Source organism: Corticium candelabrum, chromosome 15, assembly GCF_963422355.1.
Source record: "Corticium candelabrum chromosome 15, ooCorCand1.1, whole genome shotgun sequence".
Classification (NCBI taxonomy): domain Eukaryota; kingdom Metazoa; phylum Porifera; class Homoscleromorpha; order Homosclerophorida; family Plakinidae; genus Corticium; species Corticium candelabrum.
Genome location: NC_085099.1, coordinates 1239594 through 1262459, shown reverse-complemented (window position 1 = coordinate 1262459; position 22866 = coordinate 1239594). Strand labels below are relative to the sequence as shown.

The window sequence follows — 22866 nt, the reverse complement described above, 5'->3', positions numbered from 1 at the left end:
AGCTGCAGAAATTCTACATATTTTATTATTTTATTGGTGAGGTTGGGTCATCATGGTCTTTACACTTGACTTGATAGAATTCAAGACTTCTCTATTGATAATCTAATTCTCTACTACGTATTGATCATGTACTTTGTCTCGCCTGGAACTGGGGCAGACAGATGTTATAGAATGAAGTGTCTGATAGCTGTGTCATTGGAGTCCAACCTATCCATCCTTCCCTAATAAGAGTAGACACATCCGCTACACCAACATAGTGAGGATCCTACAGAGCAAGACTTCCTACATTTAATTAATAGATGAACGCATTTTTCATTTGAAATCTGACCAATATCAACAGCTGAGATTGAGATGAGTCTGCTTGATGTAAAGCAATGCCAAGTACAGTTTTTGAAGCAGCGTCCCTGTCACCACCTGCGTTACACGCCTTCTTTCATTAATTAATCAATTACAACTTACTACTGGGATAGTTGAGGAAACCCACCAATCATTGCAGGACATCCTATTGAACTAAAATGGTCCAAAAGAGCCGCAGCGTTAGCTTTAACTTCTTCTACATTTCGACAATGCAAGATCTTGCATGGAACCTTAACAAACCATAAGAGTTACAGCTAGCGAGGTTTAGGAACTGCGTGAATGGCCAACAAACACCTCATACATGAAGTCAATACATATGGAGACTTCGTAAGTCCCTATCCAATCACGAGAGCCAACGAAAGTTGGCGGTTTATCTCCCATCTCTACTAGCATTTGCTGAACTTGTCTGATGGTAGGTTCTCTGTTACTTGGCAAGCCTAGAGCTTCCTGTCGAAAACGGATCCACGAACACATAGTCTGCAATGTGCGATAGCCACATCCCCATCCCTAGCAGCAAGTCGTAACGTTAAAGGTGCGGAGATTATGCAGTATAATCAATTAATTTTCATTAATTAATTAATTAAGCCAACTACATGAACCCATTGGACCCCACCTTATCGTTGACAACATCAGCACCATAATGATAGTAATAGTAGTCGCCTTCCACAACAGAAACTCTATAACAACCTGTAGGGTGGGAAACATCTGCATGAACGTTGCGCAGGGGCTCCATCTCTTTAATATCCGGGATATGACTTAATTTAACTTGCTTTGCGCGTGCGTATGTCAAATCGGCGCGAATCGAACGGTTAGAACGCGAGCTCGGATTCTTGAGTATCTCGGTTGATATTGGCGTTTGAGTCCGAAATGAGTTCTTCTGCTAATCAGGACACTGGTCGGAAGAGTTGGAAAGACCTAATCGGGTGGCTCTCGAGCGAGTCAGGCAGTGGGGCAGGAATTAGTGAGAAATATCGACAACAGTTACTACAGACTGTTATTGGTTCGGTGAACGACCATCTAAGCAGTAGTGCTGCCGTTCGCGAGCAGTTGCAGAGAAAGACTTCAGGTACGCCGCATTGTCTCAGTGTCCTCAGTTTTCTTCAGTGTTGTGTCACCGAGTTTCGTTCGAACCTCTTTGTACAAACGGGCAGTGAGTTGTCTGGTGAGCAGAACGAAGCCGGTAGGATACTCACTACAGATCTGACTTTGTGGATTACTGTGAAGTTGATTGATATTTTGTGTAATTCTGCATGTCAATCTCTGCATGGCCGGACAATGAATCTTCTCACTGAATTGTTTCACGGAGTTTACACCTGCGATGGAGTATCGTATAATGCTATGGTTGTGGAACTGTTGAATACAGTTAGTGACCTTCACCAAGGACTGCAGACTTTGCTTAGTCTGCCTGAGGATCGTCTTGATGATGCCACCTTTCCAGTCTATATTCAATTCTTTTGTGAACTATTCCCTAGATGTTTGACTTTTAGTGGTGATGGTTGTGGTGAGCTGAATAACTGCTGTTTGATTGAGTTGGCTGGTCCTGAGTGCTTCTTAGATCTGCAGACATCACTTTTGAAGTTTTTCACAAACTTGCTTCAGTCATTGCTGCAATTTCCATCTTCTTGGTTTCAGTCATTTTGGCCGCTAGGACTGAGTCTTCTTGGGTGTGGTCATATTGATGTCAAGATAGCTTGCCTTAATCTTATTCAAGCTATACTAACTTCGGAAAATACAACAACTCTTCTCTTGCCACTTGCAATGTGTCTGTCAAACAGTTTGATCAAACTTTGTAGTCTTTCCCAGTCTGTGGCACAAGTGGAAGAGAATGCAAGTGTGATTGAGTTAGAGGAATCGGTAGCTGGTTGTCTACATCTCTTACTAGATTGTCAGACAGAGAAAGTTTCTATTCCACTTGATCTCATTGCAGTCTTTAAGAATTTCTGTGACTTCATCAGTAAAGGCTGCTTGCTGTATATCAAAAGTGCCAAATTGCGCAATACTGTTTTACTGATACTTCACCAACTGGCCTCTGTTTATGCTCGGTTTTTAGACCTCAAGGAACTAGCAGTATGCGGAGACAATTTGATTTGTTTTGTTGATCGTATCAACTTTGAGGTTGGCATGTCTTGTGTTGTTGACTTCATTTTGGCACAAACAGTTACTCAGTGCCCAGTTACCATTTCTAGTGAGGAATCATCACGAAAGCAGATGACCGACGGATCTGATGCTTCTCATGGGCAGTCTAAACAGGTGAAGATAAGTACCGAGTCACCAAGTAAACAGTTTCTGTCTAAATCAGGAGTTCTGCTGCCTGATTGTGTCAGCTGGCTTTGTAATGTTGGCATTGCTGTGCTTGAAAGACTCAAAAGTTTGTTTGGAAAAGATAATGTGGATGACCCGTGGGATGAAGTCAGAGTCTTATCACTGAAGTTAGCAGGCATCCTAAATATCATTTCTCAGTTTTTGGTTGCTTACTGCAGTGTCAGGGTGGAGGACAATCCTGGATTTCAACAAGAATCATCCATTGAGTTGCCTCTTGTGTCAGACAGTGCAGTGGGTAGTTTTATGCGAATTTGGTGTAGTTTGCTGGAACAAGCACTGTCTGGTGCCACTCCTGTAAAACCAACTGCTATTCCATCTCTGTTTCGAACCATGCTAAGTGGTGTTGAGGCTCTTTTTTATGCTCAAACTGTTTGTTCAATGCAATCTTCTACAGTTTCGTATTTGCTACAGCTTGCTTGTCTTCCTTGGCTTCACAAGGTTCGCGGTTGCTTTCCCATGGACATGCAGATTCTTGACAGACATTGCAGTTTGTCTGTTGCTTTGGAAACGTTTGTCACAAAACATTCTGTTTCTATGGACTTTGGTCCAAGTCTTTTAGCTGCTGCCTCTCTCTGCAGCTGTGAGTTTTGGCAATTCAGATCTCATGTTGTTAGAGCTGGACTGGAGTGTTCACAAACTAATACAAGACAAGCTGCTATTCAATCTGCTGTGCTACTTGTTGGTATTTGTCCTGATGTGTTTGAGGGCTTGATTGGAAATCTGAAGTTTTTGATAAAAGATGAAAGCTCAGCTGTCAGAATGACATTAGCAGAGTCCATTTCGAAAATAGCATGTGCTGCTTCAGGAGAAGTGGAAATAGTCAGACAGATGCCTGTTGAGGGCAACTTTTACTCAGCTGCAGAATGTGTGTCTTTGAAAGTGACATGTGAAGGTGACAAAGACAAGTCGTTTGCAAATCCTACTTGTTTTCAGTTGTTTTTGAGTCTGGGAGTATGTTCTGGTCAAAGGGATGTGGAGCATGTCTTTTTGACTGGCCTCCCACTTCTCATTAGATGCCTTGACTTTACTAAAGATTCTGCCAAGTCATTTGTTACTCTATGTTATGAATTTGTTAGTGACCTCCCTGCTGAACATCTTTCATTTCTTGGTCCAGCTCTCCAGTCAATCATAAAATGTGTCTCAATGGTAAATAAAGCTTTGACAGAATCAATAGAAGAAAGCCTGTATGCACGACTTAAGCACCAGCTACAACACTGCATTGACACAAAGGATGTGGCGAAGGAAGAGGCACTGTTAAGTGTGATTGGTTGTGTGTGTCTTAGTCTGACCAATGAGTGGATTATGAAGGTCTTTTCACTTTTGCTACACACGTATCTGTCTCATCCTCAATCGTTCTTGAGATCTGCAGCTTTCTGTGAAGCTCGACGAATGATCCAGTGTCAGCACATGTCACCCACTCAGTTCTTTGTGGCTCACCAAGAATCATTATGTCAATATGTAATGTCCTACATCCACAGTATGCACTGGAATGAAAACTCGAACTTGGACTGTGTCCATTGTCTAAGAACACTGGATGATGTGGCTACCTTGTTTGACTTTAGAAGCTCTTCAGAGCTGATTAATGCGAAAGCAAGATGTTTGCTGCCTCCATTAGTGTATGAGTCCACAATTGCAGCTTCAGCTATTTTGAAAGTTCTGTCACAGGAAGCAGGACAGACAAAGCAAAGGATGCTGTTGGACAACATTCGTTACATATTCTCATACATTGTTCGAAAATGTTCTCCTGACAGACTTGCTCATGCCATGTCTTTTTTAGACACAGAAGCAGGAATTAGTGTTGATCGACTATTGCTGGCTGAAGGACCAAATACATACAACCAGCTACTACTTCACATAAGTCGCAACCCCAAAGAAGTACTGAATGGGTTGGTGTTTTTGAATGAGAAAGAAGGAAACAGCCAGGGATCTATACAATCAGAGGAGGACCTTTCGTCACTTTTGAAACCTAAGCTGCTGGGAATATTAGCCTTCTTTAACAGTTTGCTGCTAGGGACACAAATAGAAAATGAGCAGAAACGGTTAGGATTGGAAAGTCTGATCTACTTAATGAATCTACTGGGATCCAAGCATTTAACACCAGTACGTCTCAAGGTGATGGCTATTCTTCGTCTTAGCTTGACACTGGAGCAGCTGCGTGACTTGGGGTTAAAAGCTTGGTCTTGTTTTGTTCACAACATAGAGATGACATCGCTTGGAACATTGCTCAGTGAAATAACTGTCTGCTTACTTCCACTGCTAGATCAGCATGCTGATCAAGTGGCTGACATCTTTACCTTTCTTTTTGTAAAATGTCGGTCAGCTCTACAAGCTCGATTCAATGAGATCTACTACATGCCATCTCATCCTCGATTAGGGACAGTCAATCAGGTGCTTCGAGAGTGTCACAATGCACAGTCAACTGAGAATCGTCTCCAAACTCGTGTGTTGCAGATGCTCAAAGATTGTCAACATGAACAGGCAGATGTTAGAAGATATGCTGTTACTAGTTTATACAGTCTATTACAAGGTAACAGAATGTCTATTCTTGACTGGATAAATTCATGTGACAGTCTGAACCCGTTGCTCAGTGAACTTATTTGGACTATTCTCTCAGGGTGTCAGGACAGCGACAAGGTAGCCAGATTGGCATTTGCTGCTTGTTTAGGAGAAATTGGAGCTGTTGATCCTGGTAAACTCAGGGAATTATCACGACAGACATCCCGTAAAGCTGCATTGGTAAAGGATGGCGTCAGATCAGCAGAGTTTGCTGTTTTGTTGATTACAGAACTAATTCATGCCTTCCTGGCAGCCAAAGACACTAGAGGACAAGATTGTTGTTCATTTGCATTGCAGGAGACCTTGATAGCATACAGATGCTCACCTCTCAATTCCCAGTCTGAACAAGGAAAATTGATCTGGTCATCATTTCCTAGTCATCACAGGGAGCTTCTTGAACCACATCTTAACTCGAACTACAAACGTAGTAAAGAGGAAACAGAAGTTGTCACACCAGTTCCAATTTATCAGGGCAAGCAGGGTAAATCCTACCCAATGTGGCTGTGCCGTTGGCTGGATCTCCTGATTAGTCAGATTGAAAATGACACAAGGAAGATGTTTGAAAGTTGCAGTGTTGTTTGTAGACACTTCGTACAAGTGGCTGCTTTTTTGTTGCCTTATCTAGTAACTGAGATCATACTTCAAGGTCAACCGGAACAAATGGAACAGATAAGTAAAGAGATGGTAGCTGTTATTACACATGCTCAAAAGAATGAGGACACTTCGCCAGCTAAAGCAGAATTTCGTCACAGAGCAGCACAGACTGTGTTGTCCCTTCATAACTCTGTTACACAGATTGCCATCCACAAACAGTCTCAGTACTGTGTCGCTGAAGATCAAGTTGCAAAACAAGTCCCTGTTATGACTAATGCTGACTTGCCTGCTTTGAAGCAGCAGTGCAGTTTGTTGACAGACTTTTTGAGAGGCGTTCCCAAAGATGCTTTGGCTATAGCTGCCTATCATTGTAAGGCCTACAGTCATTCACTGTTATTGTTTGAAGATCATTTTGTCAGAGAGAACCCAATGGATGTTCAACCTCATCTCCAAATTCTCCAACAGCTGTATGCTGACATGGAGGAAGCAGACGGTCTTGATGGACTTGCTACTGTTCGATCTGTTGCGCTTACGATTTCTGATCAAATCCTAGAACTGGAAATGAAAGGAAAATTGCGTGATGCTTTGGCTTGCTATAATGTAGCTGTACAAGAACAACCCCACTCACTAAGAAATCATGAAGGCCTAGTCCTTGCTTTTCTTGGTCTAGGGGAGAATTTTGTTGCGCTTCGTCATCTGAGTGGTGTTTTGGTGGAAAAGCCTCAGTGGACCAAAGAGTTGAACAAGCTGCAAGTAGAAGCATGTTGGCAGCTGGGAGAATGGGACACTCTCCAAAAGTGTTTGTCTTTAGAGCCCAACCCATCTTCTGAATGGAGTGTAGGCATTGGACAGCTATTGGCCAGTGCAAAGTCCAAAAAAACAACTGAATTTGAGAAGCAGCTTTCTGCAGTTCGTGAACACGCTGTCAATAGACTGTCTGCTGTCAGCAGTGATCCTTTGTCTTACACTCGAGGCTATGAGTACATCGTTCAACTTCATATGCTGCAAGAACTGGAAGATGTGTGTCGCAGCTTAATTTTGAACAGTGGAGGCAGTGATGCTGAAACGACAATGAAAAACCTCACTCAGACATGGTCAGTGAGACTTGATGTAACACAAGGATCTTTCAGAATTCGAGAACCAATTCTTCGGCTACGACGCACTCTGCTCGGTCTAATTCCAAACGTGGTAGTGAAACATCATCTGGGTGATTATTGGCTGACAAGTGCCAAGATTGCTCGCAAAGCCGGGTACCTCCAAAGTGCATTTAACTGTATTCTGAATGCCAGCTCGTATCAGGCACCAGAGCACTGGTTAGAGAAGGCAAAGTGTCAGTGGAAGCAAGGAGAAACAAAACAAGCTTTGGTTGTTCTGCAAGACAACTTGAGGAAAGAATTAAGCTCATTGAAAGAAGACAGTGGAAAACCATCAGCACATGCCAGAGCCATGCTTTTGGTGGGACAATGGATGGAAGAAACAGCACTCTGTGATACAAACACAATACTTAAACAATACAAAGATTTGGTAAAAGAACACAGTGATTGGGAAAGCAGTCACTTCTTTCTAGCAAAGTATTATGATCGATTACGAACTGCATTGGAAGGAACAGAGCCAGGCAAAGACTTTGAATGTTTACCATTAGTTATACGTCATTTTGGGGATTCACTTCGTCATGGTAGTCATTACATTTATGAGTCCATGCCAAGGCTATTGAGTGTTTGGATGGATTTTGGTGCTGAAATTGTCAAACCAGTCTCTGGATCAAGCAATAGCAAGCGATCTGGCTTGAAGGCTGCCAACTCACAAGCTCAGCTTCAAAAGATGAACACAATAATGGAAGAGCTTATTGAACATTTAGCTGCTTACCAGTTTTTCACTTGCTTTCCTCAGATTGTATCTCGCATCTGCCACCAGAATGAGTCTGTCTTTGGAATTATAAAGACCTTAGTAGCCAAACTGATTGTCTCATTTCCTCAGCAAGCTTTGTGGATGATGGTTGCTGTGTCAAAATCATCATATGATACTCGAAAGTATCGTTGCCAAGAAATATTCAGAGCTGCTGTTGCATTGGATTCATCACTCAACAAACCAATGGCTGATCTGATGCGACTTGCAGCAAAATTGATAGAGGTTTGTGATAAGGAGGCAAAGACAACTCGTCTTGATATGAACTCTGACTTCAGACAGCTGGTCAATCTAGTCACTGAGCAGCACTTCAGTTCAGTTATAATTCCTGACCAAGGTACTATGACTGTGTCTCTACCCGCAAGTTCTGGTGCCCATCCTACACATTACCCATTTCCTTCCACTGTACCATATATTGTAGGCTTTGACCCTGAAATTGAGGTCATCAAATCCATGGCCAAACCGAAGAAAATAGTTATTCGAGGAAGTGATGGCAAAGGATATACTATGATTTGCAAACCTAAGGATGATCTTCGCAAAGATTGTCGTCTGATGGAATTCAATTCACTAGTGAATCGATGCCTCTATCGTGATGTTGAGAGTCGGCGTCGTGGCTTACGTATTCGAACATACACAGTTGTTCCACTCAATGATCAGTGTGGTCTACTTCAATGGGTAAATGACACAGTAGCACTACGCACAGCACTCATGAAACTGTACACAGAAAAGAAAAAGAATATTAGTGGGAAGGACCTGAGGACTGCTTGGCGACTGATAGAGAAAAATCCACGATCAAAAGAAGTAAGGCAACAAGTAATGGGAAGTTTAATTGATCAACACAAGCCACCTGTTCTTCACGAGTGGTTTCTCCGTACCTTCCCAGATCCAGCATCTTGGTATGAAAGCCAAGTTTCTTATTCTCGTACTGTCGCTGTAATGTCAATGGTCGGTTATGTCCTTGGCCTTGGTGACCGTCATACTGAGAATATTCTTCTGGATTCAACATGTGGTGACGTGGTGCATGTTGACTTCGACTGTCTATTCAATAAAGGAGAAACATTTGAGCACCCAGAACGGGTACCTTTTCGTTTGACTCAAAACATGGTTGATGCCATGGGATTCACAGGATGTGAAGGTCTCTTCAGAAAGGCATGTGAGGTAACTCTTCGAGTTCTACGGGACCAGCGGGACCCTCTTCTTTCTGTCCTCAAGACTCTCATTCATGATCCACTGGTTGAATGGGAGAAAGGAAAATCAGATCCTTGGTCAGCACAGAAACACCAAAAGAAATCCAAATCTGAGCAAACTGAAGTTGTAAATGAAACAGGAGTGAAGAAAGTGAATGATGTGGAGCAGAGATTGCGAGGACTGATGGCACACAACAAGGGACTACCACTGTCCATTGAAGGTCAGGTTCACTATCTTATCCAGGAAGCAAGGGACTACAATAACCTCTGTTTTATGTACATGGGATGGGCACCGTTCCTCTAATTAAACAGATATCTGCCTTGTAGTACTGTAGCAAATCTATTGAGTTCTTCTTTATCAGCACTATAGCAGTTATTAATCAGCAGCAGCACTGTACTGCACACATTACTATGCACAGAGTACACTACACCTAGACTTGTACCCAGTCCTCCTCCTCGCATGCGCTCCACCTGTTTTAGCACGTGCTATTTGTTCCACAGCCAGGCCTGGCTATACATAGTGGAACAAAAGCACGTGCTAAAAACAAGTGGAGCGCGCGTGAGAAGGAGGACTGGGTACGAGTCTACTACAGCAACTGTCTAAGTAGCTATGCTATAGGTATTTACTTGAACTCGTGTTTAGCTTGTTTCAAACTGTTGTGCTAATTTCAAGAGTTTCTTGTACAGTTGATCTGCCAGCTCTGGATCCAACTTCTCCTGTACAGATCAATTAGTAATTAACTTGAAATACAACGCAAAGCCTGGACTCTTAAGAATGGTTTTCAGGCTGTGTAGAAATAATAAACGTGTACCCTTGATTGTTTGACATAAGACTTGCCAAAGGGACTGCAGCAGCTATAGTATTTGGCTGTATGATCAAGAATGGCTGGATCCTGTTTGCTTAGCCATATCTGTACAATAGAGTACAATAGAACTATCAGATACGATTGCACGCAGACTTGGTCCATTACCTGAGCTTCTGCGCCATGGTGTGCATCCCATGTCCATGAGCCATTGATCAGTCTCATCTGTTGAGAAAGCACTATGTGTTAATTAACAATCAAAATTCAACAACAACAACAAATACTAACCAAGAGGACAACTGGGGACATGAGATACCATAACCATTTTGCTAGTATGTTGGTTGTCATATTCGTGATGACCAAGCCAGGACTCACAGTATGAGAATAAATACCCTAGATAGTTGACAGTATGAGAATGTCATATTGTCAATACGTTAATTAAGCAGTGGATGGATGAACAAACTTCCATGCATATTGTCCTTACCTTGTCGTTCAACATATTGTTTAGTGCTAGGCTGAGCAGGTCCATCCCAAATTTTGATGATCCGTATGGGTCAATTCTAGATCAGACGGGAAAACTGTTGCAGCAATTAATCTCTAATACTGGACACTGACAACAGTGACCCTTCCTGATCTTGGACATCTTCAATATTAAAATGGCTTTTCATTGCAGTTGAGGATGATGTCCAAACGATGTGTGCAGGACAGCGCTGGGAACAAAGAAAATCTTCCAGCCATCTGACCTGCATAAGAATAGATAGTTAGCTTGCCGTGATACCATAATCCTACACATGTAATGATCATTGTACCAGCAAGAAGTGGCCAAATAGATTGGTAGCAAACACAGAGTTGAGACCTTCTGGAGTCTTACTATCAACAACCTTCAGCAGCGAGCCTCCATCAGTGAATGCTTGAAGAATACGACTGACAAACAAGAATCTCATTTATTACATGTCAACACCTATATATACATGATAATATATATTAGTCATACCTGGGATATGGTGGCCACAATTCGGACCAGTTGACTCCTTCAACAGGCATAATTCCAGCATTCAAATAAAGCCAATCAATATGTTTATATCTTATCAAAACAATTCAATTAACATCAATAGACAGTCGTTCACTAAGTTTGTTCAACAGACCTGCATTTTATTTCTTCTACAGCTTGCTTCACACTGGCAGGTCGACTCACATCCAGTTCAAGTACGTCTACTTGAATATCGAGGCCAAATATTTCATGGAGTTCTTGTTTTGCAAATTTGGCCTTCTGTAGATTGCGGCACGCCAAACATACGCGGAGGTCAGTCAACTGGTACGCATGACCAGCCTCTTCAAACAGTCGTTTCGCAACAGCAAGACCAAGACCACTGGAGAAAGTACAAAGTCTATGCATGTACAGCATGTCGACACGTATAGCAGAAATGAGAAGAATTATAGTGTAGAAGACTAGCAGCACTATGTCTAGCTAAGTGCATTTTATGATCTTCTTAAAATTGTTGCAGCAAACCTGTTTGCTCCAGTGATAATAGCAGTTTTATCCGACATTGCGTGAGCTACCGGCGACTGTTAGTATACCAAATACGGGCTACTCGGTTGCTAGCGCGTTAGGCGTCAGCGCGAATGACATCGTCGTCTCCTGAAGTACAAGATTCTCGACGTAGAAACAGCAGCCATTCTTCTCGTTTGACTTTAGTGTTGCCTTCACCTCCTACCACTCTTCCTGTTGAAAGTCTTCGGAAACCTTTTGATTGTGAAGCTATTCGTACTAGAAGATCTGTTTTTAGACAAGGAGACACGGAAGAAAGACACCGTTTTGGTGATCAATCTAAAGAAATTACCAAACCTGGAAGAAGGCTCAGCCACAAAATGAGTGATTATGACCTCAGAAGTCGCTCACAGGGAAGTTTGTATGATGGTGGCCTTAGTGCAGAACAGAGAGCTCGGAAGGAGAAAATAGACCGACGAGTAGCGGAGCTAAGGAAAGGATTTCGTTCCTATAGTCAGATCAAGTCGTCTGAACGAAGACGTTGTGTGTGCTGTGTCATTTTCTGGATTCTTGCTGCCAGCGGACTCGCCTATTGTGGTTTTGCTCTTCGTTGCAATGTAGTGGAGTGCTGTGGTGGTTTTCATCTGCACACGAACTTTACTGGACTGAAAACGGTGCTTCGTGAGTCTCTATATGGTCAACATTTAGTGCCTGACGCTGTTATTAGTATGATACGAGGTCACACTAATAATCCCAGTCCAACCAAACCATTGGTTTTATCATTTCACGGTTGGACTGGCAATGGGAAGAACTTTGTTAGTGACCTTATTGCTGAACATATTTTCTACTATGGTGTAAAGAGTCGTTTTGTCCAAAAGTTTATTGCTTCTTTGGACTTTGCACATCCATCTTATGCAGTAAGATACAAAGAAGAATTGAGACGTCAGATTCTAGCAACCGTTGCTAGCTGTGAAAGACAAACGCTGTTTATATTTGATGAGATGGACAAGCTTCCCAATTATGTTTTAGATGGTATAGTGTCTCTTCTTAGTGGAACTGACAGGAATGATAAGGGTATTGATATGAGGCGGTCAATATTTTTGTTTATCAGCAATGCGGGTGGACAAGAAATTAATGATTATGTCACTCACGTTTACAATTCTGGTAGATCTAGAGAGAGCATTTTAGTTGGAGATATGGAACATGTTATTGGGCAAGTCAAACATAAAGGTGCTTGGTTTCAGTCTTTGATTGATGCAAATGTTATCGATTTATATGTTCCATTTTTGCCGATGGAGAGAAAGCATGTTATGTTGTGTGCAAAGGCAGACATGGAAAGGAAGGGTTATGTGTACAGTATGACAGACTTGGAGAGAATAGCCGATGAAATGTCATACTTTCCTGAACAATCATCACTCTTTTCAGAATCTGGTTGCAAGAAGGTGTCTAGCAGAATAGATTTAATAATGGGATGACTTGGAATGTGATGTATGAATTTCTATTTCTTGATTTAATTTGACATATTGTGTTTGTGAGCTCATCAAGTGTACTATTCAATTATGTAGCCATTTGATCTCTTTTTCATTTTCTCATCATTTCAGTTCATTACTTCCCTTTCTCAAACTCTTCATTGACATCGTTTTGCCCTTAGTATTGTTACATTTTTCCAGCTTCTTTTTCTAGATACATACACGGTTACATGTATTTGGCTTTTCATATTTACATCCAGCAGAGTGTAGGGGTAGCGTGTAAGTGTGATGATGTTGCAGACTGGGTGTGAAACGAGTTTATAGCGTAGTTAAAATTTAGAGGGTAAATTTGCAGTTCTAAACTCTGAACAAGGATACATACTATTCACTGATACATGTACCAGATAAATGAAGAAGCACCAAAGTGCAAACCCTTGTATGCAGCTTGAATGTCAGAGCCAATGAAGAGTGCGAACAGGGGACTAGGACACAGTCACGTGTTACGCAGTAGGCGGAGCGAGTCGTTTTGTATGTCACGTGACCGACCGCTTGCTACACGTGTGTCCTCGGGAGGAAATTATTCTATACATGTACTAGTATAGACTATCCGGGATACAGTATATAAAAAAAAGGAGTGCGTGACATCACATGACATGGGTAAATCCCCGCCCGTTGGTAGACTTGCTGACGTAAATAGAGGATTCTCACATCTCTCAGTTTCAACATTAGGGGATCGAAACATCAATCATTGCCACAATGTCTGACACTTTGACTGACAACGACTGGTGCGAGATCAACAGAACAACAATTACCAAAATGTACGACACGCTGACGCGAGACATCGACTGTACAAAATACTTTCCATCCCTTCGTTCCACTTTCGTCCTCACCGCCGATGATTGCGATGAGATCCGTGAGGAGAGGACGCGCAAGAAGATGGTGATGAAGTTCTTGGATCTGCTGACAAAAAAGGAGAAACGGACGGTTGTTGAGGAGCTGCTTAGGGCGATTGGGAAAGACAAGACGATGCCACAGTTGCGTATGAAGTTGATGAAGGCGTTTGTTGAGACGAAGGAAGAGTATAAGAGGACACATGGTGAGATGAGGAATTTTTGTGAAATTGTTTGGTGCGGATGGTTGTGTGGGTTCATACGGAAGTATCATCATGTTGTAACTATTGACGAACAAATAGACAGACAGATAGACAGACTGACGAACAAACAGACAACAGACAGACGGACAAACAGACAACAGACAGACGGACAAAACAGATGACAGACAGACAAACAAACAGACAGACAAACAGACAACAGAGACGAACATACAGACAAACAGACAACAGACAGACAAACAAACAGACGACAGACAAACAAACAAACAGACGACAGACAAACAGACAGACGACAGACAAACAAACAGATGACAGACAGACAAACAAACAGACAACAGACAAACAAACAGACGACAGACAGACAAACAAACAGACAACAGACAGGCAACAGACAGACAAACAAACAGACATTAGACTAACAAACAGACAACATACAGACAAACAAACAGACGACAGACAGACAGCAGACAGTGTAAGTTAGGCGTACATCTTTCTTTGTTGTTGTCTGTAACATCAATCACGCCACAACTACCAGGTCAATCACCACAAAATCCGTGCATGAAGACTGAGTTCCACACCACAACACACGGGGAACAAATTTGTGTTAATTTGCTATATATCTGTACAGGATGGGCAAATCAATATAAAGATAAAATTATAAAAACAGAGTGGTCGGGATTTGTATGTTGATTTAGCAGTTGACTTATCATAAAATTGTTGTCAGTTGTATGATCTATGATCACTAATTCTTTTCCTGCTTTTGGTTTGTCTAGAAATACAATACTTATATTTCAGAAAGCAAAACAGACACAGACAGACAGACAGACAGACAGACAGATTCATTTATTATCATCAAAACTCTACGTATGTACAGGAAACTTTCAAATATCTACCAGTCCTTCATAACTAAGCAAATTATAACACATTAATGGACTTGGCCTACAACATTGCAGTCAAACATTATGCCACTGTCGTTTGTACTGCATGAAAATCTCGACAGCTTCCTCGAAATCACTCTGGCGTTGCATCTCTGAAGAATGATGGAAAATTGCTTTCTCCAGAATGCCTTAAAACGTTGAGCGCTGTTAAAAGGATGTGCATGAGTGGTATTGTAGCTTTGCCTAGATATATGAGACAAAAACTTGTGTGCGTGCGAGCCCCACAAACCAAAATGTTCAAAGACTAGTGGAACACACTTGGATGATAAACCACCATGCAGGACCTCTCCTGAGTATTTCTTTAGTTTCTTCTCCTCTCTTACTTTTGCAGCATACCCTTCTTCTCTGTGTGCGTGGTTGAGAGCATCCTTACTCTCAGACAGACAGACAGATACACAGACAGACAGACAGACACAAGACAGACAGACAGCGAAGCAAACTACATGCTATTGGGAGTATGGTCTCACATGATGGCATTTTCACTTACGATTCGTGTCATCGTTATCCAGTATTTAGAAACAAATTATGCTTACCTGGATGGTGACAGGTATAGCTAGGTGTCTAGGTTTGACTTGGTATAGCTACACACACACACACACACACACACACACACACACACACACACACACACACACACACACACACACACACACACACACACACACACACACACACACACACACACACACACACACACACACACACCACAGGTAAGGTAGGATTTATTATTTGTGATCATTTGTCATATTGCAGGTAAACGAGAAGCGACCCCACTTCAACAAAATGGAGCACGTCAAAGCGGCCTCAGTGCCGACACAGACGATATGGGGCCACTACCACCTCCCCCAAATAGTAAGCCATTATGTGTGTCACAACAGTCCGAATGTACTATCACTAACCACATATTTCCAACACAGCTGTTGATCGAATAGCAATGTCAGACATCCCACGTAATCATGGCTGTCTTATCATACCAGGACCCCCACCCTCTAGCCACAATACGAAATCCCCACGTTTATTGTCTCTCTCGTCAACCAGCACCGGTCCCATTCCTCCTCGACCGCGGATGGAAAGTGAAGGCAGACAAGAAGGTCGAGAACAGTCAGTACATTTTGTATCATCGGACTGATACGATTACATTTGTTTTAGGAGTTCCGGCCATTAATAGGCCACGTGAAAGCTACGCGACTGCCAAACAAGGTAAGGAGGTCTGATATATATCAATACACTAGATTATTTATTGGAGGGATGCATCTCACGATACACTAGGCTATTGTATTAGAGAGATTCATCTCACAATACTAGACTATTGTATTGTATTGGAGGGATGCATCTCACAATACACTAGACTATTGTATTGGGGGATGCATCTCACAATACACTAGACTATTGTATTGTATTGGAGGGATGCATCTCACAATACACTAGACTATTGTATTGGGGGATGCATCTCACAATACACTAGACTACTGTATTGTATTGGAGAGATGCATCTTACAATACACTAGACTATTGTATTGGAGGGATGCATCTCACAATACACTAGACTATTGTATTGGAGGGATGCAACTCACAATACATTAGACTATTGTATTAGAGGGATGCATCTCACAATATATACATTTTTCAGTACTGTCATCAAAAGCACAAGGCAAATTACAAGCAAACTACGACACGAACTAAAATGCAAACTACAATGCAAACTACAACGCAAACTACAATACAAACTACAATGCAACCAAGCACACACACACACACACACACACACACACACACACACACACACACACACACACACACATACACACACACACACAAACACACGAACATAAATTTATGAAAAGTCAAAACTAAATTCTTATTTGGCAAGGTTAGCTGGCCCGCTGGTACCAGACTCCTTCTTGCCAACAATTGTCAATGCCCGTTTATTGATTATGTCCAAATTTAGTCGTTGAAGTGTCACCGACAAATGACGTGACCACTGTGCTTTGAATTGGCCCACTGGCATGTCCAATTGCATGGGTGCCATCTTACTCGTCTCTGTCAGTAGCTCTTCAGCCTTGGGGCCCCAGCGTCCGAAAGCCTCAATGGCGATTGGGCGAAAGATGTGTCCTAGGGATTCAGCAGTTTCTCTGTATTTCTTGTCCTTTTGTTTTTCTTTTTCCACTGCTGCAAATCCTGCCATAGTGCTGCTCCCTGAGATGTTACTTTGTGCCCAAGGGTGTGTTATTGTAATGTCTAACAATAATTTCTTGCCCTTGTGAAAATCATAGACAGCTATGTCTGGGCATTGCTTGTTTTGGAATTGAGCTGTCAGTTCTTTACGGCAATGGAAGCCTACTTCCCAAAACATGTTGTAGTAGTTGTCCAGGTAATGGTCGCGCCTGAATATTGGACCTCCTCCAAATTTGCACGTGAGCAAATGATAGCCTTGTTTGTCTATGTCTTTACCACACAGGGGTATGCATTTCTCAATGTTTCCCAGTACAGGAAGACTTGCCCCTAGTCGCATAAGTGCTGCAGTTCTAAACTGAACACAGCTAAGAGTGAATTTCTGCGACACTGGGACTGCATCTAGCCAAACCCCTGCAATTGGTCCCCCACAGCTAATCAGTCTTGCTCTATCTTCTCTTGTAGTGCAGTTCTGTAAAAATTGATGGAACTGTTTGTCTTTTTTGATTGACTGTAGTCGAGATTGTAATTTCTTTGAACAATTGGAGAGATCTTGCAAAGAAGGAACCAGTGGCTCAGTTGTTGTACAGGAAGTGTGATGATCCTCCAAAGCTTCATTCAAATCTCCTGCTAAGGATAGGGGCCTATCAACAAAGGTATCAGTGAGATTGTCACAGAGAGAAACCAGACGTTTGTCTCTGTCTCCTAAATTGTTTTAAGGTGTTAGCCCAAGCTCACAATACATTAGACTAGTCTCGCGTAGCCAGACCCTTTTCCCGCGTCATACTTCTGTGAAAATAGGGTCTGGCACTGTTGCTTTGAAGTTGTCGCGTTGCCGCTTGTACGATAAATGGACAACTAAAGACCAGATGAGCATGGCACTACTCAGTACTTAGTGGTTACTTATCTCTTATCTATACTGGCTGGAATTTTCTTCTCTTTGTCTTCTTGCGAATTGTGTTGTCATGTGAGCGACGTCTCTGCGAATGTGTAACTTCTATGTGTACTTACACGTACCTGAATACTGATGTAACAGTGACAGCAAGAATCGAACGTCTTCACACTGGAACGTCCATTGTTTCCCATTGCCACTGACTATGCAGTGAGCACGCTCTGTATGTCTCTGGGTCGACCTCTAGCTAGCACGAGATGACAAAACATGAGCGTAAGAACACACACAACAGCTCGGGCAGACAGGGCAAACAGAGTGACTGATCAGCGCTAGTAATTGAGTTACGTCTAAGCTCTCGACGCCCCGAGTGCTGTGTAAGTACACATAGAAGTTGCACATTCGCAGAGACATTGCTCACATGACAACACAATTTGCAAGAAGACGAAATGAAGGAAATTCCAGCCAGTGTAGATAAGAGATAAGTAACCGCAAAGTGCTGAGTAGTGCCATGCTCATCCGGTCTTTAGTTGTCCATTTATCGTACAAGCAGCAACACGACGACTTCAAAGCAACCGTGCCAGACCCTATTTTTGCGGAAGTATGACCCGGGAAAAGGGTCTGGCTACCATTAGAGTATTGTATTAGAGGGATGCATCTCACAATACACTGGACTATTGTATTGGAGGGATGCATCTCACTAGACTATTGTATTATAGGGATGCATCTCACAATACACTAGACTACTGTATTGGAGGGATGCATATAAACAATTTGCATGTAAGTTATACTTAGTGAAAATGAGATGGAACTGCAACATATGTATGTCAACTACTGTTTTAGATTCAAGCGAGACGTCATATTTGAGCGTCAACATGTCGTTGTATCCACAGTCAAATAGTACAACGACCAGTAGTTTGCATACGATGAGTTCTGAAGCAATGAATGGTGAGAACGTTTGCAGATCTATAATATAAACATATAAACAAATACATAAACAAACAAATAAACAAACAAATAAACAAACAAGTAAATAAATAAATAAACAGACAAATAAATAAACAGACAAATAAACAAACAAATAAACAAATAAACAAACAGACAAATAGATAAACAAGTAAACAAATAAATAAACAAATAAGCAAACAAATAAATAAACAAACAAATAAACAAATAAACAAACAAATATTTGACGTTGCAACTTATGAGGATATTCTATTGTTAGGTCCTAAAACAACTCTTCCTTCGAGATCTACAGACTTTAGTACTCTTGCTCAACATCAATCGACATTCGACTACAGCAGCAGTGGTCAGTCTCGTGACGATGTTATTTACATGGTATGTGTAAATTGTATTTGCATTTCTTGTGTTTGATCGTGTAGTATCATCACCTATGAGTGGTGACGGTGATCAGGATTGGAGTCGTGCGGTAAGACATGAGGCATTGGACAGGTTCGGGTCTAGAGCAATTGCAAGTGATGCCTCACGTGGGGCTGGTGACAATTGATCAGTTGAGCCGAGAATTTTGCTTACTGAGTTACTGCAACTAGGTTAATGTTAGGGTAGTGATAGTTTGCTGTTTTTATGACGCAGCTTTCTCACTTATTCTTGTCAGAAGGCGTACTAGTAGTTGTACATGTGTGTCTTTAATTTTTCATGATACACGAACAACTGAGATTGTATCGTTTTACAATGTCGGTATTACATACTTTAATTAATTTTTGTTGAACAAATAACAGTGTATCATTTTTATCTTATATTGCACATAAAATAGTGTATGTATAACAATAATATGATTTTAAGGTGGTATAATAGTTTTAAATTTTTGTACGGGAATTGGTTAGTTTACATCACGTGACATCGCGTGTTTCTGATCATGCCCGGCTGTTGTAATGGAAAAGAGGCATCGAGAATTGATCGTATCCAACCGAGTGAAACTCGTCCGCGAAATGTTCACCGACAGAATAGTAAGCAAGATGCGTGGCGGACTCCTGAACGAGTCAGACATCGAAGACATCACGTCTGAAGAGTCGGCCAGAGAAAAGGCGGAAGCTCTGCTCTCCATTCTCCCAAGAAAAGGCCCTAAGGCATTCGTAGCCTTTGTCAAAGCACTCCAAGAGGTACAAGGCTATTTGTCAGAGCCGTTTTTGGAAGAAGCAGGTCTGCCAGACATCAAGGAAGGTAGACAATCGGATTTAATTTCTGTCATGACGTCACTGAAATTGAGACTTTCTCTTGGTTGCTTGGACGACAGTAGATTACTTTAATGACGATGCCGTTGTGGAGATGACGGAGAACACTTGTGTTAAGGTGGCATATAGAAATATTAATTTTTACATATTTTAATAATATAATTAATTAATTATTTATACAAAATATTAATTTTATACATCTTATTAATTTTTAATGCAACATATTTTAAATATAATTTATGCAAAATATTAATTTTTGCATAAAGAAATTTGTGTGGGAGAAAAATTCGTGCGATTTTGTGTGATCACAAGCCCATCCCACAAAATAAATTCCACATATATTTTCCCTTGCGCATGATCTTATTGCGCATGGCCTTATTGTTGCACAAATTAATTTCGCACAAGTGATGTTTCTAGAAAAAGCACAATTTTCTCCCGCACAAATTTCTTCTTTCAGAGTAGTTTTAAAATATTTTTTACAGAATATTAATTGTATGTATTTTATAAATTATGTATTTTATAAATTATGTATTTTATGAATTATAAAATATGTATAAGCATTCAAAATTTGGCTAAACACGTTAAATTTAGAAAATTAATAAATTTCTAATTTTTAAAAAATTGTTGTTAAAATTTTATTTTTAAAAATATTTAGTAATAATATTAATTATATATATTTTATAGATTTTATTAAATGCAATATGTTTAAAACCAAACTTGAATTGTTATACAGTTTTTATAATTCATAGAATATAATAGATTTATTAATAAATTTTTAATTTTAAAAATTTATTAAAATGTTATTTTTTAAACATTACTAATTATTAATTAATACTAAATATTAATTTTACTGCCAACGTTCATTTGAGACTCTGTGTACTTCTCAATGAAGGTGGCATATAAATTAATTTCTTACATATTTTCAATATAATTTATACAAAATACTAATTTTTCATATTATGGATTTTTTAAATGCAACGTTTTTAAGCCAAATTTAGAATTCTTATACATACTTTATAATTCATAAAATATAATAGATTTATTAATAAATTTCTAATTTTTGGAAAAAAATTACACACGCACGTGTGCGCGCACACACACACACACACACACACACACACACACACACACACACAACGCACGTGTGCACGCACACACACACATAACACACACACAACACACGCACACACACACACACACGCGCGTTCGTAGCTCTGAAGCGACAGTGTAAACACAGCTTCATTTACTAGTAAATATTAAATTTTATGTTGTATGTTTTACTTTAAGAACTTGCCTGCCAACGTTCATTCAAGACTATGTGTACTTCTCAATGAAGACAACGTATTCGGTGACAACTGGGAGAGGTAAACGATGAGAATTGAACGTCTGACACAGGACCGGATCCAGAGGGGTTCATTAGAAAAGAGAAAATTAATAATGCTATAAATAACTGCTAATGTTGAACCCCCTCTTTCAAAATTTCCTGGATCCGGCGCTGTGACATATTAGAGATTTACTCTATTGTATAATATGTTTATCATATAATTATATTTTATTATATGTTTATCAGGGTATATAGAGATGTCGGTCTGCCGATTGACCGGATAGATAAAGTTAGATGCCAGTCGAACCCAACAGACTGCACGTTGACTCTCTGGCATGGCCGAATGGGAAGTAAAGCGTCATTAGGTTCGTTAATATCAATACTACGGGACATACCGAGAACGGATGTAGTCGAGATGCTCGAGAAGGCCATGCATGCATGCAATATAAAGGCTTAGATACGTTTTATATCAATTTGTTATTGAAACCATCAGATGTTATTGTTACAATAAAATATGTGATGATGCCATGGAGTTAGATAGAATAATTATATGTGAAATGCTCAAGAAAAAATACGTGTTTCATTGAAACAATCTCATCCACGTGTCTAGAAACAATCATGTTAGAGGGCGTTGACCGTCTTTCCTACACATTCCTACAACGGTCTCGGTCCTATTTGTTCTTCTCTTTCCGCTGCAGCCTTTGCTATCGCCTTCCTGGCCTCTACAACCGATCACGTGACACGAATGAGCCAATTGCACTGACAATGGAATGCATGCATATCCGGTTTGACCTTTATTTTCGATGTACGTCTGCTTTAGCCTCTGGAATTCTCTCGTCATCTCTTCGACGATATGAACCTGCGTACCGTCGTCGTACAGAGCCTCGCAGACAGCTCTGAAACCATCCGGGTGTTTACAGACGAGGTCGAGAAACAATTCGCTCTTCTCTTTCTGCGTCGGCTTGGAACGAATCAGTTCCGTGTCGTCCTCGTCGAATACGCGTTTCTGGCGTAGATAGGAGTAGTATTTCCTCGGTATCAGGTCTCGTACGATTTTTATTCTCAGATTGTTGACCGCCTCTTGCTGGAGCTCGCGGATCTCTTCCGCACTCAGATCAGCCATGCCAGCCATCCAACTGCACCGAGTGTGCTGCGAACGCCAAACAGCAAACCGATGCGAACTGTACTGAGCGACACACCTACATGTACATCCGGGATGTTTGCTGTGATGCCAGGAAATCGAGTGGATGGGGTCAGCGTGAATGCGGATCGAGAGCGGCTGTTTGTCCCCGGGTTTATTTTTGTCGCATTTTTGTCTCCATTCTTGTCCTCTCGACCCCGACAGACTTCCAGTATTATTGAAAGTTGATGAGGTCATAGGCATGATTACTGTAAGTCTAGAGAAAGTTAGTTAGGACATTCCCGGCTTGACTAAACATTCAACAATCATTGCCTGCTAGATTCAGAGTGTCTATACCTGTAGCCTTATGCTGCAATGAGAGTTGAAATTCTAGTGTAGGTCTTGAAATCCATGTCCATATGGTGATCGATTTAGTGT

At 41.1% G+C, this 22866-nt stretch overlaps 7 protein-coding genes across 7 annotated transcripts; 4 read left to right on the top strand and 3 right to left on the bottom strand.

Moving 5' to 3' along the window:
- Positions 1-87: 87 nt before the first annotated feature.
- Positions 88-1100, bottom strand: LOC134191222 (ufm1-specific protease 2-like). The gene is made up of 5 exons (XM_062659820.1): positions 971-1100; positions 652-864; positions 485-587; positions 329-414; positions 88-265 (listed from the first exon to the last, which is right to left on the bottom strand). The coding sequence occupies exons 1-5, from the start codon at positions 1088-1090 to the stop codon at positions 125-127; spliced, it is 663 nt and encodes a 220-aa protein (XP_062515804.1). The 5' UTR covers positions 1091-1100; the 3' UTR covers positions 88-124.
- A 2338-nt stretch (positions 1101-3438) lies between these two features.
- Positions 3439-9246, top strand: LOC134190824 (serine/threonine-protein kinase ATR-like). The gene has a single exon (XM_062659342.1). The coding sequence runs from the start codon at positions 3439-3441 to the stop codon at positions 9223-9225; it is 5787 nt and encodes a 1928-aa protein (XP_062515326.1). The 3' UTR covers positions 9226-9246.
- Positions 9247-9495: 249 nt separating this feature from the next.
- LOC134191085 (3-keto-steroid reductase/17-beta-hydroxysteroid dehydrogenase 7-like) lies at positions 9496-11312 on the bottom strand. Its single transcript, XM_062659649.1, has 10 exons — positions 11235-11312; positions 10870-11094; positions 10719-10808; positions 10534-10648; positions 10349-10467; positions 10209-10284; positions 10013-10117; positions 9893-9949; positions 9734-9832; positions 9496-9638 (listed from the first exon to the last, which is right to left on the bottom strand). Exons 1-10 carry the CDS (start codon positions 11270-11272, stop codon positions 9561-9563), a joined length of 1002 nt encoding a protein of 333 aa, XP_062515633.1. The 5' UTR covers positions 11273-11312; the 3' UTR covers positions 9496-9560.
- A 28-nt stretch (positions 11313-11340) lies between these two features.
- LOC134190914 (torsin-1A-like) lies at positions 11341-12753 on the top strand. Its single transcript, XM_062659455.1, has one exon. It carries the CDS (start codon positions 11348-11350, stop codon positions 12686-12688), a length of 1341 nt encoding a protein of 446 aa, XP_062515439.1. The 5' UTR covers positions 11341-11347; the 3' UTR covers positions 12689-12753.
- Positions 12754-13352: 599 nt separating this feature from the next.
- On the top strand, positions 13353-19314 carry LOC134191328 (uncharacterized). Its single transcript, XM_062659933.1, has 7 exons — positions 13353-13778; positions 15485-15583; positions 15649-15822; positions 15881-15931; positions 18636-18740; positions 19018-19101; positions 19175-19314. The coding sequence occupies exons 1-7, from the start codon at positions 13439-13441 to the stop codon at positions 19297-19299; spliced, it is 978 nt and encodes a 325-aa protein (XP_062515917.1). The 5' UTR covers positions 13353-13438; the 3' UTR covers positions 19300-19314.
- A 370-nt stretch (positions 19315-19684) lies between these two features.
- LOC134191329 (death domain-containing protein CRADD-like) lies at positions 19685-21767 on the top strand. The gene is made up of 4 exons (XM_062659934.1): positions 19685-19973; positions 20047-20102; positions 21272-21348; positions 21555-21767. Exons 1-4 carry the CDS (start codon positions 19685-19687, stop codon positions 21763-21765), a joined length of 633 nt encoding a protein of 210 aa, XP_062515918.1. The 3' UTR covers positions 21766-21767.
- A 122-nt stretch (positions 21768-21889) lies between these two features.
- LOC134191330 (uncharacterized) lies at positions 21890-22541 on the bottom strand. Its single transcript, XM_062659935.1, has 2 exons — positions 22101-22541; positions 21890-22030 (listed from the first exon to the last, which is right to left on the bottom strand). Exons 1-2 carry the CDS (start codon positions 22438-22440, stop codon positions 21963-21965), a joined length of 408 nt encoding a protein of 135 aa, XP_062515919.1. The 5' UTR covers positions 22441-22541; the 3' UTR covers positions 21890-21962.
- Positions 22542-22866: the final 325 nt, after the last annotated feature.

Bases quoted from the DNA above. Each gene is read 5' to 3' on its own strand.
- LOC134191222 (XM_062659820.1), bottom strand. From the start codon at position 1,090: ATGGAGCCCCTGCGCAACGTTCATGCAGATGTTTCCCACCCTACAGGT. The intron at 865-970 runs GTGGGGTCCAAT...ACTTGCTGCTAG, and splicing joins CTGATGTTGTCAACGATAAG to GGATGGGGATGTGGCTATCG. The intron at 588-651 runs GTGTTTGTTGGC...TGGTTTGTTAAG, and splicing joins GTATTGACTTCATGTATGAG to GTTCCATGCAAGATCTTGCA.
- LOC134190824 (XM_062659342.1), top strand. From the start codon at position 3,439: ATGACATTAGCAGAGTCCATTTCGAAAATAGCATGTGCTGCTTCAGGA.
- LOC134191085 (XM_062659649.1), bottom strand. From the start codon at position 11,272: ATGTCGGATAAAACTGCTATTATCACTGGAGCAAACAG. The intron at 11,095-11,234 runs GTTTGCTGCAAC...TACTTTCTCCAG, and splicing joins ATTATCACTGGAGCAAACAG to TGGTCTTGGTCTTGCTGTTG. The intron at 9,950-10,012 runs GTTAGTATTTGT...CTTTCTCAACAG, and splicing joins TGTCCCCAGTTGTCCTCTTG to ATGAGACTGATCAATGGCTC.
- LOC134190914 (XM_062659455.1), top strand. From the start codon at position 11,348: ATGACATCGTCGTCTCCTGAAGTACAAGATTCTCGACGTAGAAACAGC.
- LOC134191328 (XM_062659933.1), top strand. From the start codon at position 13,439: ATGTCTGACACTTTGACTGACAACGACTGGTGCGAGATCAACAGAACA. The intron at 15,584-15,648 runs GTAAGCCATTAT...TTTCCAACACAG, and splicing joins ACTACCACCTCCCCCAAATA to CTGTTGATCGAATAGCAATG. The intron at 15,932-18,635 runs GTAAGGAGGTCT...CTACTGTTTTAG, and splicing joins CTACGCGACTGCCAAACAAG to ATTCAAGCGAGACGTCATAT.
- LOC134191329 (XM_062659934.1), top strand. From the start codon at position 19,685: ATGGAAAAGAGGCATCGAGAATTGATCGTATCCAACCGAGTGAAACTC. The intron at 19,974-20,046 runs GTAGACAATCGG...CTTGGACGACAG, and splicing joins TCTGCCAGACATCAAGGAAG to TAGATTACTTTAATGACGAT. The intron at 20,103-21,271 runs GTGGCATATAGA...TTTTACTTTAAG, and splicing joins CGGAGAACACTTGTGTTAAG to AACTTGCCTGCCAACGTTCA.
- LOC134191330 (XM_062659935.1), bottom strand. From the start codon at position 22,440: ATGGCTGGCATGGCTGATCTGAGTGCGGAAGAGATCCGCGAGCTCCAG. The intron at 22,031-22,100 runs GTCAAACCGGAT...GATCGGTTGTAG, and splicing joins GACGTACATCGAAAATAAAG to AGGCCAGGAAGGCGATAGCA.